A 13846-nucleotide genomic window follows, 5' to 3' on the forward strand; every position below is an offset into this window, starting at 1 on the left:
GAGCATTTTTTTAGAATAAACTTTTTTTAATTAAGGTATGTACATTGATTTTAGACGTAATGCTACTGGACCAGTCGGTAGATCATGTAGTTCAATCTCAGGGCTGTGAGTTCAAGCCCCACACTGGGCATGGAACTTACTTTAAAAAGAGAAGGGGAGCGCCTGGATGGCTCCATTGGTTGAGCATCTGACTCCTGGTTTCAGCTCAGGTCATGACCTCACGGTGGTGGGATCAAGCGCTGGGCTCCAAGCTCAGTTGGGGAGTCTGCTTGAGCTTCTCCCTCTCTCACTGCCCCTCCTCCCACTCATGCACACTCTCTCTCTCAAACGGATTTAAACAAAACAGACATAATCTTCTGCACACAGTAGGCAGACTGCAGCAGAGTGTAAACATAACTCTTAACACACACTGGGAAACCAAGACATTCATCTGACTCATTTCACTGCAATATTCACGTTATCGTGGTGGTCTAGAACCCAACCTGCAACAGCTCCCAGACATGCCTTCTACCAGCTGTTAATTTTGGGTGGGCTCAGATTTTCCAAAGATAAAGACCCTGTCTGTTCCAGCGGCTCATTCAGGCCAAGAATCCTCACCAATCTCATCCACGCCACTCTCAGTGCCCCCAGCCCTACCAACTCGCTCACTCCCCCTGTGAACAGCTCTGCCTCTTCAGGAGCTCCCTGTCCCTGCGGCTGAGCAAATCTGCTAAGCCCACTTTCGCATGATCAGAAGCGGCCTCTGGTGGCGAGGCTTCAACAGACATAAAGGTACAGGACTGTAACTTTAAGGGAGAAATCAGGAATTCTGAGAGTTGATTAATACTCTCCTCCTACAGGTAGGAAATCTGAAAACCCATCTCTAGAGAAAATACCCATTAACCCAGACACTTGGAGGCCCCAATACTGGTCCACCAGGCACCACTGGTGCACTTAGGTGCACTTTAGGAAAACTGTATTAGAGACCTCAATTTCAAACGGGCAGAGAAGTAGAGAGTATGACAGACTACACATTCCACTTGTCACTTCAAAGATTTTTATTTATATACTTTAGAGAAAGCATGGGTGGCAGGGGCAGAGGCTCCGGGGGAGAGGGGCAGTGGCAGAGGGAGAAGCAGACTCCCCACTAAGCAAGGAACCTGATGCAAAACTCAATTCCAGGACCCCGGGATCATGACCTGATGCCACCCAAGCATCCCTCCACTTTTCACTTTAACCATCAACTCACTCAGTGCTCTGGAAGCTTCCTGATGCTGTACAGGTTTTTCCAAGGTGAGAGTACACATGGAAAACAGGGAGGGCATGGCAACCAGAAATGAGAAGAATCCAGCTAGAGAGGAAACAGGAGTTCCAAGGAGGAGAGCATGGCCATGGGGCTATAGGGCGCAGCTCAGAGAACAGGGCTGAAAGCACTACAAGAGTCCAAAGGAACCACGGACAGATGGGCTATGCGGTGTTGGCTACATGGCATACTACACTGACAGTTCTATAACGCTGTGGGGATTGTTGAAGAGACTTCAAGCTGCAAAGAAATTTAAGCAAATAGAAAAAAAAATTAAGAGGGGTGCCTAGGTGGCTCAGTGGGTTAAAGCCTCTGCCTTCAGCTCAGGTCATGGTCCCAGGGTCCTGGGATCGAGCCCCACATCGGGCTCTCTGCTCAGCAGGGAGCCTGCTTCTTCCTCTCTCTCTCTCTCTGACTGCCTCTCTGCCTACTTGTGATCTCTGTCTGTCAAATAAATAAATAAAATCTTAAAAAAAAAAAATTAAGAAATCACTATACTCCAGGAAAAACAAATATACCAAAAAAAAGAAGAAGAAGAAGAAGAAAGTTATCACACTGCCTTCCTTGGTTCAGCACTGTCATATCCAGGAGCAATGTGTCTACGCATATTACTTATAACGGTGAAGGTAAATGTCAGAAGGGACGGAGTGCCTGCTTTCTGTCCTAAGTCTTCGATACTACTTGACGTTTTCAACAATAATTTTTTATTAATTTGATAAAAATGAAATCAAGGTTTTAAAATTATCTGAATGAAACACAGCAAAAATAGTTGCTAAATTTGGGTGTTAGGCACATGGGTATGCATCATTACTACTCCCTGTACCTATCTGTATCATTAAAGTATGTCATAAAAGGGGAAAAAACTGCAATCTTGAATAGACCAGTAAAAACGGAGGCTAACTCTAGGAAAAAACACATGAAAAATGTTGTGCCACAAAATAGGACTTGCCACCCGTCATTAAGTGTATATAAATTACTATTTTAGTGACCAATTTAATTCCAACATAATTAGATGGAAAAACCTAAGTTATTTTAAAATAGAAATTCCTAACATGTGGGACCAGATATATGAAGAGCGAGCAAGCACTGAATCTCCAAGTCCTCACCGATCACCCATGCTCTATGTCGAACACAGAGCCCAGGACTAGGGAGTGCCCAGTGATCTGTTTACCACTGTGGCACTTTTAGGGCAGGGCTCCAATTCCTCACCCTCCTCCCAATCGAGCACAGTACACACTCCCTCCCTTGAACCTGGGCTGGCAACACAGCACGAGCTGGCCGGTGTGACTCCCAAAGCTCCGAGCTCTGCCACGGGAGCCTCGCAGTTGTGCCTGTTTCTCTGGGCCACTCGCTCTGGGGATGCTGTCCTGTCAGTCCAGCTCCCCAGAGGCCCAGAGAGGAGGAGAAAAGTCCCTGGGCTTTCTCTCCAAGCCCAGCTGAGCTCTGCTGCACCAACCCACCCAGGCTTCTCGCTGCAGGAGAAAAAGAAACCCTTTTGGGTGAATTTTCTTTATTTGTTAAGTGGGCACATGCGTAACTGACAGAAACGTTTAAAAGCAACAGAGCCTTGATCTATGTTAACAGGAAGAATGACTTAAGACAATTTTATAAACAGTACTGATCTGGGGATCAGCAACCCTTCCAAAGTAGGATCTATTATCACACTACGGACGGAAGCAAGCGACGCCACAGTCTCATGTTCACGCATCAAACAAGGGCCGAGGAGAACTTACATGGCACAGCTTTGTCTTTAGCTCTACAGAATGTCAAGGAAGGGGCGCCTGGGTGGCTTAGAGGGTTTAGCCTCTTGCCTTCGGCTCAGGTCATGATCCCCGGGGTCCTGGGATCGAGCCCTATATCGGGTTCTCTGCTCGGCAGGGGGCCTGCTTCCCCTCCCCCTCTGTCTGCTTTCCCCTCTCTCTCTCTGCCTGCCTCTCTGCCTGCTTGTGATCTCTCTCTCTCTCTCTGTGTGTCAAATAAATAAATAAATAAATAAAACCTTAAGGAGGAAAAAAAAAGAAATGTCAAGAAGAAAATGGAAGATCAGAGGACAGGCTGAGATTAACAGTCTCTCCCTTAAGAGCAACAGCATCTCTTGGTTTAGACCCTTCAGGTACTCACACCTCAGGACACATCAGTGTAATCTGCTCATTCTTCCAGGTGACAAGGACTCAAGACCAATGAAGAAAACAGGAGTGCTGGGGCGCCTGGGTGGCTCAGTAGGTTAAGCCTCTGCCTTCAGCTCCGGTCATGGTCTCAGGGTCCTGGGATCGAGCCCGGCGTCGGGCTCTCTGCTCAGCGGGGAGCCTGCTTCCCCCTCTCTCTCTGCCTGCCTCTCTGCCTGCTTTGTGATCTCTCTCTGTCAAATAAATAAATAAAATCTTAAAAAAAAAAAAGGAATGCTGAATTTGGAATGGTGTGCATAGAAAGAACTCTGGAAAATGAATTACTATTTCAAATGACAAACGTGGGAGGTTTCACTGATCAACAAAAAAATCTGACAGCAGGGGGGCCTAGGTAACTCAGTCAGTGAAGCATCTGCCTTGGATCCCAGGATCCTGGGCTCAAACCCAACGTCAGGCTCCCTGCTCCGCACTCAGCGGAGAGTCTGCTTCTCTCTCTCTCCCTCTCTCTCTCCCTCTGCCCCTCCCCACCGCTCATTCTCTCTCTCAATAAGTTCTTTAAAAAAAGAAAGAAAGAAAACTTAACAGCAATTTTTGCAATTAACAAAATAAAATTTAAAATATTTTACTGTAGGAGCACCTGGGTGGCTCAGTGGGTTAAAGCCTCTGCCTTCGGCTCTGGTCATGATCCCGGGGTCCTAGGATCGGACTCCATATTGGGCTCCCTGCTCGGCAGAGAGCCTGCTTCCCCCTCTCTCTCTGCCTGCCTCTCTGCCTACTTGTGTTCTCTGTCTGCCAAATAAATAAATAAAATCTTTTTAAAATAAATAAATAAAAATAAATTTAAAAATTAAATATTTTACTGTAAATAGTACAATCAACGATAACAATGCTTTTTTGTAGAACAGGTATAATGTGCCAGGCACCTAGCTGAACCCCAACCTGCAAGCTCAATTATTCCTAATAACCTCAGCACACCCCTGTTTAGGTGATAAAAACCAAGGCTCGAGAAGACATGCGGTGTGCTCATATCTACGTGGTCTATGCGGCTGAGACAGAACACTCGCAGACGGCTTACGCATCAGTGTCATCTCTGGCCCAAAGTAATCTTAAAGACAAATGCTGAACAGTGAAATCAATATTATCTTTACAAAAGAGGAGCTAAAATAAAAAAGAGATAAGAGGTACTTAAACATCTTAATCCCTGTGGCTCTTCTACAAGGGAATTCCAAAGACTACCTTAATAAATGTAAGAAATAGTTCTAAATCAAACAGCAACAATTTCTGTAGAATTCCTAGTTTTACCAGCATAACTCTCAGGTTCATCTATCAAAGAATCTTAAAATGTTATGACAGATTTTTTCAACATTTAGATGTATTCCTGAATGGAGAGGAACTGAAGTCCTAAAGAAAATACCACTAAATTATTTCACAGTGTAGCCTGTAAGACTAACCTGTTCTAGCTGCATTGCCCGCGTCCCACAAAAGTAAGAATTAATTTCTATTAAATACTTGTTTCATTTCTATCCATTTCATTCCAATAAGGTTCCTTTAAATACACATACAAAAAGCGTTTCTCCTTAAAAATCACTATAAATACCCTAAATCTCATAAGCTCTAGTCTCACTTTCACTTCTGTCAAAAAGAAACGATCCATCTTTCCTTTCTTATAATCCCATCAGGTAGGTGTTTACAATTCACTTGCTAAATTTAGTGGACAGCTGTAACCTGTTAGAAGGTGAAAGACCACAGGAAAAATACGAACATGGTCCCTGTCTTTCAAAGAAGGAAGCTGTTTTCCCCATGTATATGTCCGGAGTAGTGGAAAGCACAGGGCTTTAAGAACAGCAAACCATGGGGAACTACGCGAAGGTACTCCTGGCTTTCCGCAATGTTTCACACTCACTACAGAGCGCCAGGACCGCACGGCCTACCTGCATCCGCTCTGGACCGCTGGCCAGGGGTCTTCCCGAATGGGGTCTTCATTCATCTGTATTTAAGTGAGCAGCACAGCTGCTGGACTAGGGTGAAAATTGAATACTCTCCGATTTCAAACTTTTCACAGAATCTCAATGTTCCTATTAATCCATCATCCAAGTGCCTCTGTTACAAGTTCAGCAGAAACATGTGGACTCATAAGGACTCTGTAAGACAGGGAAGTAACAGTTTGTTACTAGAACATCACAAGACCAAAAGTACCCTTACGTAAGATTTTAAACACGATGTCAGCTCTGAAGTGCTTTGCCCAGAAGCCATTAGCCTTAGTTCCTCAGACCTGGGCACCAAGGGCAGCAGCGCCTCCCAGAGGCCGCGCAGAACACCACACTGCATCCGCCACCTCCACCCAACTCGGGGGTGCTGCCACCAGCAGTCAAGGGCGGACAACGGGGTGTCTGTGAGAATGGACCATGGCCCATCTCCTCGACAGGACACAAGGGCCCAGCCCACAGGGGAGGAGGGGTACCAGCACGGAAACCAAGTTCAGGTCAGAACCTCAGCTGGGCATTAGTCAGCAGCCAGAGCAAGAGAAAGGAACAGGGCCAGGTCAGAGTGAGGGGCCCTGTGCACTCCCAAGCTTCGGGAAACCAGAGCAAAAGATCAGCGAAGCCGTTTATCCTTTCAGCCAAACTGGACTCCAGTTTCAGTCCATGCAGTAATACACAGATGGAGACACGGTCTCATAAAACATGAAAATGCTGCAAATCTCACTGAGGCCCAGGACTGCTCTGGCTGGGCATACTCGGGTTTCACGCAACCCCAGGTGTTAAGAAGTGAAGGCAGTGCTGAATTAATTTTCTCGAGACAAAATGTAAAAACAGAATGATTAAAAAGCTGTTGGGGGGCGCCTGGGTGGCTCAGTGGGTTAAGCCGCTGCCTTCGGCTCAGGTCATGATCTCAGGGTCCTGGGATCGAGTCCCACATCGGGCTCTCTGCTCAGCAAGAAGCCTGCTTCCCTCTCTCTCTCTGCCTGCCTCTCCGTCTACTTGTGATCTACTTGTGATCTCTCTCTGTCAAATAAATAAATAAAATCTTTAAGAAAAAAAAAAAAGCTGTTGGGGAGAGAAGAATCCATTTAACCAATAAAAATTCTTAAGTATACAAAACTTTTTATTATTCAAGGAAGATGGACTTAAAATGACCAAATCTTAGAATTCATGCATTCAGTGAGTATCCCCCATTTGAGGCTCAGAAAGGAGGGGGCAGTACACACCTCAGCCAGGAGCAGCGCGTCTTCTGGACACAGCTCTTCCCCCGCGCGGTCCAGCACTCTGCGGCCTCACCGCCCAAGGCCTAAGGAGCCCACGCCAAGGCTGACATGTGGCTGCCACCCATCTCCCGCGTCCACGCACAGCCACGGGAGCCACACTCCTCGCTCCTGCTCAGCGCCAGCTCCCCCAGCAACTCATCCACGGGACTCCCTTCCTTGCAGGGTCCTGCCTTCCAGAAAGCAGAACGCCACAGGGTCCCCCCACGCACATACAGCTCCCCACCCTGCCGCCCACACAGCCACGCAGCCACAGCACGGCCTGACATATTGGCCTCCAGCTGCCTGAGGACCCCGTGGCCGCTCTCTTCCTCGACACCACCATTCTCCCCCGTTCTTGGCAACAAGGCCTCTGCAAGTTGGCCCTCAGGTCTCCAACACCCTCCTTTCCAGCCACCTGCTCCCCACCCCACCACTGACCTCCAGGGTCACACTCCGCACCTTCTCAGCACCAAGGACTACCACACCTCCAGAATCCTCGTTCCAAGTCCCCCTTCCCTCACCCGGCCACTCCCACCCCACACTTTCCTACTGCAACAGTTACCCCCCTCTGCAGCCGCACCACTGTGCCACGGTCCATGGCCTTCCTTGGGGACTAACTGCCCTCCTAACTGCTCGGACTCCTTGGACATGAACCACAACAGCTATTCCCTTGCTGTTCTCCATTTTCTTACCCTTCTTGTCCTGTCACCTTCGTGGCAAAACCCTGACCCAGCTCCCTGCCTACGGTCCACAGCTTTCGCCATGAGGCAGGGTCAACCAGTTCAGAGCCCGCCTCGAGCGAGCACACCCAGCTGTCCGCGCCGCGGGCGGGCACGGGGGACAGCCCTGCACACAAGAGGCCAGCCCACCCTCGGGTCGCCGGACAGCGCCCTCCTCGCTCCCCCGCCTTCCCTACCGGCTCCCCGCCCCCCGCCCGAGCATTCTCAGCAGCGCTCGACGGGAGAACACCCCATGATCCTGCTGCTCTGCACAAAGCGACCCCGAAGACTGAGGGACAGGTTACTCTGCCCAACAACCAACGTCCCCGGCCTCGTGAACTAAACACGAAGAACCCGGCCTCCCGGCGCTGCTTCCCGCTGCACACACGTCAGGGCGGGTCGCCGGGACAAACGGGTCACACCTGCTCTACTTGAACACGGCGCCAGGCCCACACCGAAGGAAGAGCTGCGGTGCGGGAAGGCGGCCCCCATCTTTCGGAATAATCCAGAAACGCGCTGTTCCAGATGCAGCTGATACTCCAACTGCCTAATCGCACCCTGACCCTGTGAGTCCAGAGAGGGGGCGCCTCGGTGCTGATGGGCGCCTGGCGTTGTTCTTCCCGCAGCTGCCATGGAATGCTCTGGAAACTTCCCAGAACAAATCTCACTCTTTCTTCCAGAAAGAGGAAAACGTAATTTGTTCCAAAAAAGGAAAAAAAAAAACAAAAAACCTTTTTAAACATAACTTTAAGTTACTCTATTAAGTGGTTTTCTGTCAACAAGACAAAGCAAAGATAATTTTTTTTTTAATTTTATATGTTGGCATTGTAAAATCTTATTCCTAGGAGAATAGGGAATTATAGAAGTTTTTTTCAAGTAGTACAGAAAATGCTGTCATGGGCCATAAAAAGGCAGTCCTAGGTTTGGAGGCCCAACGGACGTGAAGGTGAAAGGGCCACACATGCCAGCCCCCGGGGCGCCATCCCTCACACAGCATTGCCAGAAACGCCGCCATCAGGCCTCTGGACCTCATCCCCAGCTTACAGTGAACACAGGTGACATGGGAGCCACATGCAAGTATCCACAAGGCTAACAGGCCCCACTCCGCGGACATCCATGTACGGCTCCAGCCGGAGACTACAGGAGCCCCGAGTGCGCCGTCTTGGGGGGAAGCTACGCAACACTCAGGACGAGCGGAGAAATTCAAGGACACTGTGGCCTTACCGCTGGCCCCTCACACACACTTGTGAAGCTGAGGTGGTACACCCGAACATGGTCGTTCTCGGGAAACACGGACATTTCTAGAGGCAGACTGCCAGAAGGCAAGTAAATTTCAAATGGTTCAGGGAAAAAAATGAAATACATACACACACGAAAACTGCAAACTACTAATTCTTACATCTAAGTGAGGGGCGTACTAATGTTACTCTTGGAACTCTTGTTTCAATTTGAAGTTTTCCACAATAAAAAGTTGAGGAAGAAAAGATCCTGGATTTTCCTTTGCTAAATCCATCTTCACTCAACACTGCCAACTATCGAGGCTTGCAATTCCGCTAAACGATCTTTAAAATGTGTCATTAATTTAGTATTCAAACTTGAAATTCTCCTTCCATAATAATCTTAAGGGGGACAAGATTCTCACAAACAGTGTCACAGAAAAACACTGTCCGAAAGCACACGCTGTGCGTCACACGCTGCAGCCCATGCGGCTGCTCCAGGCCTCACGGCCACCGGGAGGCACATACAGGGACCACACCGCAACACGAAAGCTACAGCAGCCCGCACAGGACAGGCAGACGGCAAGGAGCACTGCTGAGAGAATGTCCTACGCGAACCGTAAACTCAGAGACTGTTTCCATAAAGGAAGAGAGCACCACAAAACTCAATGCCACTATATCCTATTTCAAGAAAGCGTAAGAAATGAGTGCTTCCACGTTTCAGATATAAAAGAAGTAATAAACACAAAACAGAATTACATATCAAAGTATTTGCAGCCAGCTGTTATCATCAAACAGTGCTATTTATAAAAAGGAAATAAAGCTCCAAAACTGTTCAAGCAAAGATGTCAAGTCCCAAAGAGGTCTGGACCTCTGGACAGTTACCGGGGAAGTATATGAGAGCACTGATGGCCAAAATACGTCCAGTGTGAGCTGAAGCCTGGCCTGCCAAGAGCTGTCCGAAGGCTGTTGTCACAGATGATTCGACATGGGTGGGAGGAACACGTATGACCACAAACACATGAAAAACAATACACAGCTAAAATCTGAGCAGGACCTAAATACTAGATAACATTCTTAATTACAATATTATAGTTATAAGGAAAAATATCGCTACTGTAAAAAGTGTCATACGCCCTGCATTTTACTGCAAGCTTTCAAATGGCTAAACAAAAAAATCTCAGTGCAGGAAGTATTAGTGAATGGATCTCAGTGGAGGGTATACGATAGAACTCACATAGCTCCACATTTTCTGTGCATAGAAAATTTCATTTAAAAAGTCTCGGGGGGGGGGGGGGACGCCTGGGTGGCTCAGTTGGTTAAGCAGCTGCCTTCGGCTCAGGTCATGATCCCAGAGTCCTGGGATCGAGTCCCACATTGGGCTCCTTGCTCATCGGGGAGCCTGCTTCTCCCTCTGCCTCTGCCTGCCATTCTGTCTGCCCGTGCTTGCTCTCTCTCCCTCTCTCTCTCTGACAAATAAATAAATAAAATCTTAAAAAAAAAAGTCTCGGGGGGGGGGAGGATAAATAAATAAATAAAGTCTCAGGGGGAGGGGCGCCTGGGTGGCTCAGTGGGTTAAGCCTCTGCCTTTGGCTCGGGTCATGGTCTCGGGGTCCTGGGATCGAGCCCCACATCAAGCTCTCTGCTCAGCGGGGAACCTGCTTCCCCCTCTTCTCTCTGCCTGCCTCTCTGCCTACTTGTGATCTCTGTCAAATAAACAAATAAAATCTTAAAAATAATAATAATAAAATGAAATTAAATGAAACGAAACAAAACAAAGTAAAATGTCTCAGGAAGGGGCACCTGGGTGGCTCAGTGGGTTGAGCTGTCTAACTCAGTTTCAGCTTAGGTCATAATCTCTGGGTCGTGAGTCAAGTCCCTGTCTGGCTCTGAGCTGGGTGTGGAGCCTGCCTGGGATTCTCTCATATTCCCCCACCCGATGCCCCCACGCACCTGTGCACGTGCACATGCACACTCTCTCTAAAATGAATAAATAAAATCTCATTTAAAAAAAAAGTCTGGGGTAAAAAAGAGCAGAGGGAGGAGAAAAGGCAAGTTTGGACCTGGTGACAACACAGGTTTACTGTAAGTGCTCAAAGGTCTGTGACTTATTTTCTAAGATGTGAATTTTTAAAATGGGATTTAAAAAAACAGTAAATGGGGCACCTGGGTGGCTCAGTCGGTTAAACGTCTGCCTTCGGCTCAGGTCATGATGCCAGAGTCCTGGGATCAAGCCCCGCATCAGGCTCCCTGCTCAGTGAGGAGCCTGCTTCTCCCTCTGCCTGCCACTCCCCCTGCTTGTGCTGTCAAATAAAAAAATAAAATATTTTTTAAAATTACAAATTAATTTTTTTTAATTAAAAAGCAAGGGGCGCCTGGGTGGCTCAGAGGGCTAAAGCCTCTGCCTTCAGCTCAGGTCATGATCCCAAGGTCCTGGGATGGAGCCCCGCATCGGGCTCTCTGCTCAGCAGGGAGCCTGCTTCCTCCTCTCTCTCTGCCTGCCTCTCTGCCTACTTGTGATCTCTGTCAAATAAATAAATCTTTAAAAAAATGTATTTTTAAATTAAAAAGCAAAATATTTGTAATTCCTAAATCTAGATGGGGAACATACAAATGTTCAACTGCCTATTTCAACTCTTCTGTATGCTTGGAATTTTTCACAATAAAAAGTTAAGAGAGAAAAAGAATCAGTGGTTTCACTTTGTAAATCTAGAAAGAAACCCACTGGAGTACAGCTGAGAACCTTCCTAGGTTTACTGGAAATTTATCTCCTAGAATTTACCAGGAAGTCCAATGGAGGAGGGCACCTGGGTGGCTCAGTCGGGGCGGGGGCAGCTGACTCTTGATTTCAGCTCAGATCCCGAGATCCAGCGTCACAATGGGCTCCACACTCAGAACAGAGTCTGCCTAAGGGCTCTCTCTCTCCCTCTGCCCCTTCCCCCGCTTGCTCGCATGCTCTCTCTCTAAAATAAATAAATAAATATTTGCGGGGGGGGGGGTGGCGGTTAGAAAAGAAAAAAGAGAAAAGAAAGTCCAAGGATCACATCTAAAGACTTTACAAAGGCCTCTGGGGCAGGCTGTCCCTTTGGCTCAAACCTCAAAATTAAACTGAAGGGCTCAGTATGAATAAAATGTTGCTGATTACCCAGTGTCTGGCTATAATACCAAGAGGATATCTGAAGGCCTCCAGAGCCCAAACTCTCATGGATCGACAGGCACATCAGAGCAAGGAGAGGGCTGTGAACCCAGGCTGCTGTGTCCCTAACTGGGAGCTGCCCACTCTCTCAGACGCCTGGCACACGCAAGCGTAAATGCTCCCCAGGAATACCATCCCAGACTCCGCATTACTTCAAACAATTTTTAGAACGTAACGTACCGCATGAGCACACGTGTGCACAAACTGGCCTCCAGAGAAAAACATTCACAGAAACAGCAAATAAGAGTGAAAACAGCAGACCAGGGTTGCTAGGCACTTGCAGTTGCAAAACCGTACTTTAATGTATGCTGGGGGAAGAAATATGTAGAGATATAAATTAGTAACGACAAATAAAACCGCTGTCAGCATCATGCTCCAAAGGGTAAGACCTAACAGAGAAACTGGTAGAAAACTTTCGTTAAAATCGAGGTCGACAAAAAGCCTTGACGTTTCCCTGAGCAGACAGAACCAGCTCAGTCATGCAGGCAAAATTTCATTTAGCTCATTGCCCGAGACCAACCTGACCCGGGCCGTCCTCGCTGGCGCCTCCGGAAACGCAAGCAACAGCCGGACTGCTCCCCAGGCTGGTGTGAGGCAACCACTGACCAGCTCCCTACCCCACGTAAGAACACTAGCACCATGACCAAACCGGGAAGACGACACAGTCACCGACGTCTCCCGGAGGAGCTGCTTTATGACCCCGCACCGCCGAGCCTCTCTCCGCGCTCGGAGTCGAGCGCTCCCGGTCTGCAAACCGGTGTCCGAGTGCCTGGGCGATCAACTTTTGCTAACTGCTATTTCACTGACCCACTGGTCTTACTTTGGCTATTTTGAGCCTTTGACACTTCACGGTGTCAACAGTGGAATGCAAACAAGACTCCCAGTGACTCTGGGGCCAGAGAAAACAGGTGCTGATGCCCTCAGAGCCCACTGAGCTCCCCGCTTTCTCCCCAAACCTACAATTTTAAGGTAAGTCTCTCTGGGTTCTGAGCCCTCCAACCTTCTTGTGCACACCGGCTTTCTGTCCCTGCTTTGCTCTCTGGTTTCCCTTTGTTGAAACTTCTGGTAAGTCACCCAACCTGTTCAAAGTGGGAGACACAGGGTTCCCGGTGATTTGGAACAACTGTTAGAAACTAAGGCCCTCAGAGTTAAGGTGTTTCAGGGAATCCAAAGGCGAAGAGGTCCTGGGACCAGGCTGCTGTGCCTTTCTCCAAGAAGAGGTCAACTTCTGAATAACCTGAAACTGAAATGGCTGTTCTGGGGGAAGCTTTCTTTAGCTCAGTCCACCTTAAGGGGCACCTGGAGAAGAGGATCCCCAACCTCTCAGAGACCACAATGGAGTGCAGAAGCTTCTGAAACACAAAAATGACTTCAAAAACAGCTCTAAAAGGATCCTTACAGCATGCAAATAAAAAAATTTTCAGTAAAATCTTTGGCCACCTGAGAAAGCAACCTTAACGTACTCCATGTGCCAAGAACCCTATTAGGAGCCAACTACTCTTGAGTTTTGTATCTGAGACATGACTAAAATTTTTGAAACAGAAGCTGTAAGATCTCCATGTCTATCTGCAGGTTCGTGATGCCTACGTACGTGTTGCAGATGTGATTACCTCCTCTGACCGCTATTGCCAGAATTAATTTTAAAGGCTCTATTCACCTGGCTTAAAGAAAATCAGACATTTATATAAATTAAGTACACTCTCCAAAACACTGTACTAATCGAAACATTCTTCAAGTTCATTTAACCTGGGAAAATCTCTGATAAATAAAAGCTAGTTTAAGTTTCTTGGTTTAACAAAAACAGGCATGTCTTCAGAGTTACCAATAATGAACACGATGTAAACAGGAAACTCTCCTACCCAGGTTTACGGATCAAGTAAGCTCAGAGTGTCGCTAGGTTACAGAATGTATCAACAAGAAAACAGTTAAGATGATGATTAATTATTTAATGTCTAATCCAAGCCTCATTGTAAGAAATAGGCCATTTAAATAAATATAAATAAGAACAAAGTTTCTACTGTTAAACTAACGGTTGTTCACTATTTAAATCATTTCCACATTA

At 47.5% G+C, this 13846-nt stretch overlaps 1 protein-coding gene across 7 annotated transcripts in view; it reads right to left on the minus strand.

The window, feature by feature from the left end:
- Window positions 1-13846, minus strand: part of SPIN1 (spindlin 1) — a 78458-nt gene that overhangs the window by 33541 nt on the left and 31071 nt on the right. For 3 of the 7 annotated variants that reach the window (XM_047698717.1, XM_047698714.1, XM_047698715.1), the window contains exon 2: window positions 5340-5549. The exons of 3 other annotated variants lie outside the window; for them this stretch is intronic. In XM_047698717.1, the coding sequence (XP_047554673.1) occupies window positions 5340-5391 (52 nt within the window). In that variant the 5' untranslated portion in view covers window positions 5392-5549. Of the gene's footprint in view, window positions 1-5339; window positions 5550-6616; window positions 6881-13846 lie in introns of those variants that run through there. One more of the 7 variants, XM_047698716.1, reaches the window with a different exon arrangement.

Source organism: Lutra lutra, chromosome 13 (genome assembly GCF_902655055.1).
Source record: "Lutra lutra chromosome 13, mLutLut1.2, whole genome shotgun sequence".
Classification (NCBI taxonomy): Eukaryota; Metazoa; Chordata; class Mammalia; order Carnivora; family Mustelidae; genus Lutra; species Lutra lutra.